Source organism: Stegastes partitus, unplaced genomic scaffold, assembly GCF_000690725.1.
Source record: "Stegastes partitus isolate 25-593 unplaced genomic scaffold, Stegastes_partitus-1.0.2 Scaffold496, whole genome shotgun sequence".
Lineage (NCBI taxonomy): Eukaryota > Metazoa > Chordata > Actinopteri > Pomacentridae > Stegastes > Stegastes partitus.
Window position 1 is genome coordinate 55,971 of NW_007578227.1, and position 7,166 is coordinate 63,136.

General features: G+C 39.5%; 2 protein-coding genes across 2 annotated transcripts in view; one reads left to right on the forward strand and one right to left on the reverse strand.

The window, feature by feature from the left end:
* Positions 1-6,563, reverse strand: part of fpgs (folylpolyglutamate synthase) — a 20,575-nt gene extending 14,012 nt beyond the window's left edge. Inside the window, exons 1-4 of the mRNA XM_008287339.1 lie at positions 6,414-6,563; positions 2,262-2,390; positions 2,067-2,120; positions 1,699-1,763 (exon numbers count right to left, since the gene is read on the reverse strand). Coding sequence (XP_008285561.1) covers positions 1,699-1,763; positions 2,067-2,120; positions 2,262-2,390; positions 6,414-6,563 — 398 coding nt within the window. The remainder of the gene's footprint in view (positions 1-1,698; positions 1,764-2,066; positions 2,121-2,261; positions 2,391-6,413) is intronic.
* cdk9 (cyclin-dependent kinase 9 (CDC2-related kinase)) overlaps positions 1-7,166 on the forward strand; it is a 22,866-nt gene that overhangs the window by 8,395 nt on the left and 7,305 nt on the right. The window lies entirely within an intron of this gene.

Sequence of the window (7,166 nt, forward strand, 5' to 3'; positions counted from 1 at the left end):
ACATGTTTATTGGATAATAAAATTAATGAAGTTCACCAAAATCATCAGTACTGTTGAGAGCACAAGCTTAGACCCACGCTATGAAACATGTTTCTAGTTTACATGGGACATACAGGAAATGTAAAAGCATTTTTCACAGTGGACTGAAATAAAAAGTTAACTCAAACTCCACTGTCAGTTTCAGCCAATGCGGTTATGTAAATAAATGCCAGTCTATAACAGATATGTCTTAGGGGTTCCTTAATAAATGTTGACACTCTGTATTATTACAATGGTAAATCATTAATGACACATTTGAATACACTGCTCAGCCCAAGCTTTGAGTAATGTTCTGCATACAGACCTTTGTACATTAGAGGCCCACATATAGAAAACACAGGCTAGAAAATTACTACTCAGCCTGTTGTCTCAATCATTCACTACACATTTCATTTGACCACAGCCCTCGTGTTCCAACTGAGAGGCAATGAAGATGACCTTTGTTGTAGGACACAACAAAATGTAAACCGACTGGAGTGTGGAGTGCACTTTCTGCGATGATATTATCACAAGGCTTTTTGTGCCTCCCAGGTCCACTGAACTATTCAGACAAAGTTTAGGCTTTTAAAATGTATGTGCCTTTTGGTGTATTTCAGTCACATCAATCAGCAGGTGATGCATAATAAGTCAAGTTGCTGGAGAAAGATGCTGACTGGACACCATGCTGACAAAAATTTAAGAAAGGCACAGACTTCCCAAAGTTTGCCAGTGTTTTTATACTCTCCCCATAAAAATGCCCTCCTCAGCCTGAGTGTGACTCTACACAATTACACATCTTCCTCACTCTCCTTTTAGCACCGTCTGTGTGACACAAACTACACATTTATCATTCTTAATGCCGGATGAATCCCAGTGATCCCACATAATGTCCAATGTGATCCCATTTACTGTCAGCCAATGCAGGAATGCAATAGGGCTGCAACTAACAATTACTTTCATTACTGAATAATCTGTAAATTATTTCCCTATCAATTGATCAGTTGTTTGGTATATAAAATGTATGAGTCTCTTGACAAATGTTGACCAGTTTCTCCCAAAGCCCAAGATGACAAATGCGTTGTTTTATCCACAACTAAATTTTAATTGAACCATAATTGGCAATGATTTTCTGAGTTATGACTAAAAACATGTTTTATGAGGTCACAGTTACCTTTGACCATAAAATTCTAATGATCTCATCCGCAAGTTCAAGACAACACTTCTGCCAAATTTGAAAACATTTTCTCAAAGTGTTCCAGTGCTATATTCCTCATTAGAATAGGACAGACAGAAAACTCAAAGACATACTGGCTCAAGCAACAGCTGTTGCCGACGTAGAAGCATAAAGAGATGACATCAGACTTAAACCACCTCTTTTTCCACTGCCAACACCAATATTCCATTACTGAAAGAGCAAAAATAAAGCTAGAAAGAGCCAGCCTGCAGAGCCTAAATTGCTATCCTTGGCCGACTGTCTTAAGTCGAGTTGCATTGTGGGTAAAGCTGGTGATCCTAGATGTTGTCTAAGTTTGACAGCACCATTAAGGACAGCAGGGCGAAGCTTAGGATTGGTCAATAAAAACCACAATAACTGACAATGTTCATACACTGATTTTGTAATGTGTCTGGTTTCTCAGTCTCAATCCTCTGTATCACATGACTTGTTCACTGAAGTTTTACCTGTAAAATCCTGTGCGGAAACCATAACTTCGCAGAATCTGCTCAGTGAAAGCACATGTCGATCCCTAAAAGAAAAACACAAACACTCGTGGGTTACCTTTGTACAGCTGTCACAATAGCTAGTGTCTCCTTCAGTGAATGAACACTGAACACAACATGTTTGCATGACCTTATGGTCTGAGGTTACATTATGGAGGCGTGTTGTGCTCAACATTAAAGGAACACTCACTCACTAAATGTTTGCCAGAAAATCACACTTATACAATTCTTAAGTTCATTATGTTTTTACACCTATATGTGACTTATATGTTCAAAAAATGTCCTTTAAAATGCAACTTATGTCACAGCTGCAGGCGTCATCAGCTCACCTTGCCCTTTGTTCCGGTAACGTGAATGATATTGAGATGGTCTAGTTCTTCCACCTTTGAAACACACACAGGTCAGATAAGACTAAACAAAATAAGGACTTTATCAAGTCAGACAACAACAACACTGTTTGTACTCCCTGAAGTTGTTACTGTTCTGTGTCCCATGTACTGACTGAGTTGATCTGATTGACTCACCATGAGGCCGGCTCGCTCCAGAAAGCCTCTCATCGCCTGCAGCTGCTGCTGAGGGTGGCTCCGCTCTCGTCGAACCTGCTCCAGGGAGCTGGCATTGGTCTGCAGCGTGTTCAGGGTGCAAATGGCATCCTGTGGCAAAAGCAGTACGAGGAACATTTTGAGCTGCAGCAGGCTTTAATAACAGATTATAATCTACACACTCTGTACATCATTACAGTATTGACACTCTGATGTGGGCATGTGCAATAGCTGCAGGGCAGGAAGTGTGATGTGAAGGAAAGGCAAATCAACTCAAACACATCATGCTACAACCAATTTCTGGTTCTTAACACATTAAGACAGCTCACAGCATTCTTGTTTTTCATGACAAATATAAATCAGCACTACAAAACTCTGTAACAAGTGCAAACAACGCTGTTACGCAACACAATAACTGTTCCAACTTTTCACCTCCAAAAAAAACCACGATATCAATTAATACAGTTACCAAAGAGGGTTTAAAAACATGATCGGATGGTTTGACAAGCAGTATGGAACACTATCGTGCAACTATCGTGTCCAGAGTGAGAACATCGTAACAAGGATAAGAGAAGCGCTGACTGCTCTGAACCTCGGAGACACCAAGTCTGTATAACAACTGAACACGTGGCCCAGGCTGCAGAGCTTTAACCGCAGACCGCATCCTTCAGTTGGTTATAGTATTACCTATGCTATGTTTACTAAGGTGATTTTTCATATTGTAATAAGACAAAATATTGCAATGTCAAATTTTTCCATTATGTTACTTCACAGCACAGGACTGAAGCTTAGATTTAAAGTAACGTTACACCTTTTGCCTTGTTGCTATGTGTAAAATATGAGTGAGCCACTGAATTAGCCATCGACACCCTCTGTGCATATGATCCAAGAGAGCAACAAGTTGACCAAAGTCAGCGTCTCATGACCAGTTGTCTGGCTGTAATTTGCACTGAGGACCAGCTCTTGTTCATCAGTTGATGAGATGACAGCACTGGCTTGGTCAGCTAACAATAGACCTCAGAAGGTCAGGAATTATTATCTGGACTATCAGGATTATTCCTGAGGTGTGCCTTTCTATCCCACGTACAGTGGGTGAACACAGCACAAGATTTTTCCACAGGATTTGGAACTCACCACTGTGTTTGTGCAACATGATTACAACCATGTACGAACAAACACACTTTCAAAGTCTGGCAGTGACTTTATCAATTACAAATCTTTTAAAGATGAACAACAAAGGTGTGGCTAACCTTCTCTCACATCCCCTTGGCAAAACAAGAATCTACTTGCCTCCTAACCTTGTATACTCTCTATGCAGTTAAAAAATTTGGGATACACCTGAAAATCTGCAGAGCTGTCTGCTTGAAAAAAGCAACACTGAATGTGTCCTGGTAACAAGTCTTGAGTGCATTCAAAGCCTGCTCTACCGTATCCCTCTGGACCATAGAGCTCCTAAACTGTCAGCCTGACTTTCCTGAAGACAAAAATACTCACAAGAGCACAAAATGTGGATATAGTCCCTAACAAATGCTTTATTCCCTCCCATTTGAGAAACATTTGCTACCAGCTAACTTGCGCTTTTGATAGATAAAACTGATTAACTTTTTTTTAAAGAACGTAACTTTATTATGTAAATAACGTAGCGCTATCTTCAGTAGGAACCAGTGGGGTTGGGGGTTAATTGCCATAAACAGAGGGGAAGTCAGACAGTATAGAGAAAACCACAGATTTGTGTAGCGAAACAAAAATTAACTGCTTCTTCTTTAAGCAATTAGACAAAACAGCTCCACACATAGAGCTGCTACGAGAACACCATGACAAAAGCAGGAGTCTTGCAAAACAAAAACAAAAAAAAAAGAGCATCACAGCTTACCATTTTGTCAAGCCTCTTTAGTTATATCCGTTCAGGATCATTTGTTGTAAAGCCTAGCAATGCTGCATCACCTTTATGGGCCAGTGTGCTCCATCCACCTCCAGTACAGACATACCCCTCGTTGTTTTGAACACCTTTTTGTCAGTTTCAGACATCAGCTGACACAGCAGGAGCCACACTGTATACTCCTGCTTTAAGAAGGAGTGATTCTCAGTTTCATCACTGACACAATCAGAGATTCTTTCACCTTTTTATCTCCAAAAGCAAGAGCTCAGCCTCTGATTTCAACTGAAAGTAATTGTTCTTTTGCTACAGCATGCAAGCCTGCTCTATAAATCCTGTGTCTTGTGTTTTTCTTTGAGAAAGAAAAACAGGAAGCAAGAGGGGAGAAATTTTCAATTTCCATTTTTTGGTTCAAAGATGTCGTCCCATAATTTTGCCGTAATTTGACAGATTACTGTTAAGTCTCCATAGACACATTATTCATCAAATGTTACATAACACAGCATCCTGAGCAGGGCAGACAGCCACAGTAAGACAACAGCAGCTGCCATCTAAAAGGCAAAGACTCAACAACCCACATTAACTTTCTAGCTAAAGTCCCTTTCTTATCTAATCTCACAAACATGAATACCGGTCTTATCCTGCATAGTAGCTTGCTGGAGCTTTGCAGGGTCAACAGCTAATTAGCGTCCTGGTTGCAGCACATTAATCAGCATGTTCATTGGTTAGAAGGGGCGGCTGTGGCTCCGGCAATCCACCAATAGCAAGGTTCATGGGTCAATCCCCGGCTCCTCCACGTGCCAGAGTTGCTTCTGAATGGCAGACTCGTGCCTTGCATGAGTGTGTGAATGGGTGAACGAGAAAACATATTGTAAAGTTCTATGGTTAAGAGGCGTTATATTGGTGTGGAACTTTTACTATTTACATTTATGAGGATGATTAATTGTTAATCGGTTACCAATTTATTACAATATATTGCGGTTATTGTGGCCATAATCGTTCAGTTTGAGTCGGTCGTATACAAATATACATAAATATAATTAAACAGAAAGATGATGTTGGCCAATAACAAGTACTCTCTTGGAAGAGTCATATAACTGTTGCCACCACAGGAGGCAACACGACTAGTTTGTTTTACGATTTAAATCGGCACCACAAAGCTCTGTATGATGAGTCCAAAGTCACATCTGAATGCCATCCAAAGCAAAAAACTATTTCAGGTGTCTTTGCCAATGTTACAATATATGAGAAACAGTTCTAAGCGATTCATATTCAAAAAATGTATGCACTTCAGAAAGTCATTATTCAACTTTTTCTCAATTATCATTTTTGATTTTCTACACAGATACATTTCAAAAATGACCCGATCATTTTAGAATCATTCATTCTTTCCAAATAGTTATTCAAGTCATCTGGTGAAAGTTTTTTAGTGTCACTATTAATATCAAAGAAAAATAATTTATTACACTATCATAAATCTCTAGTGGGTACACCTAATTGTCTATTGCATTAAACTTACCATCTTTGGATTTTAAATAGTTAGCCAACCAGTATCACAATAAAACATGTTAACTTGGGCACTGGAAACCTGTGATGGACTTGTTACCACATTCTGACATATATGGTATCTGACATTTTCACTAATAAGGAAAATAATGGACGGACAGACAGCAGTAGCAGTGTTGTCGTATTTGCTGCCATACATCATCTTTGTTTGGATTTACAAGAAGATACAACAAGTGCTGATACGCCAGAGTCTTCCACATGAGTGCTCCAACACATATGCTTGCATAGCTTTTCAGATACAGTGCTTTCATTCAGATCACATTACACTAAAACAGAACAACGTAAACACCCGAGTTTGACACATAATGTGAACCTGGTTCCGGTCAAACTGTGAAACAGCATCACAGACTACCCCACGTGTTTGTACTCTTGTTTGCACTTTGATGTGGAGCCTGTCAATGTGGCCGTGACAGTGACAGTGTGTACTCAGCAGTGTACACAGCTCTGTCCACACTAACTTTCACAGCAAAAGCCCCTCAGCAGACAGTAGCTCAATCACCGGCTCACAGTCACTCGGCTCCGTTGACAACGCCAACTCAACTTTATGTAGCATCCTGTCAGCCATGTTTCTATTCATCTCCAAACTTTGTAGAAACTCAAGCATAACGTTACAAAACTTGCAAAACTAGCGCTGGTGGCTGGCTAGCTAGCTCGTTAGCAGCCGGTGGAAAGACATGGAGCAGAGAGTGTACCTGGTACTCCATTCCTGGTATCTGAGGAGCCGTCTTGGTGCTGTAGTACCTCACTGAAAGACTCGCCGACTTGCACACCCAGTCCCGCTTTCGGAGCCGCGCGGCAAACCCGGAGCCCCGCTGCCACACGCGCGACATGCACACCATCATGGGCGCCGAGCTGTCATAGGAAGCGGCAACCAAATATGGGAGGCTCCATTCAAATACGTCATGACGTCAGACACCGCCCCTCAAATCCAATTTCTATGAGTTTTTAAAAATAATTTATTTAGTTTTATTGACTATGGAACGCCGTTTTGGTTCGTATTAAATAACAAATATCCCTATCAAATAAATAGATATGGCTATGAAATAAATAAATATGACAAAAATAAGTCCAAAAAGAAAGAAATTGAATTAATTAAGTAGTTCATTAAAAAAGAATCCCTTTCAAAATGTAAACATATTTATTGAATTACTATAATTATATATATTAGTAAGGTTAGGAAAAGATAGATCTTTATTTATCCCAAGTGGAATGCTTCTGCCAGATATTGCTCAGAAGAAATTCCAGTACCATGAGTATAAAGTGTCTAATAGAATAGCAATAAGATTAAAGTCCTGTATATTAGTAAAGAAAAAAAAAAATAATAATAATAATTTTTAAAAAATTAGAAATTAGACAGCTAAAATAAAAGTAAAATTGAAAAAATGGAGAAGTAGTAAAATAATATTCCTCATGATATTGAAATATTGCACACAATACTTAAACTG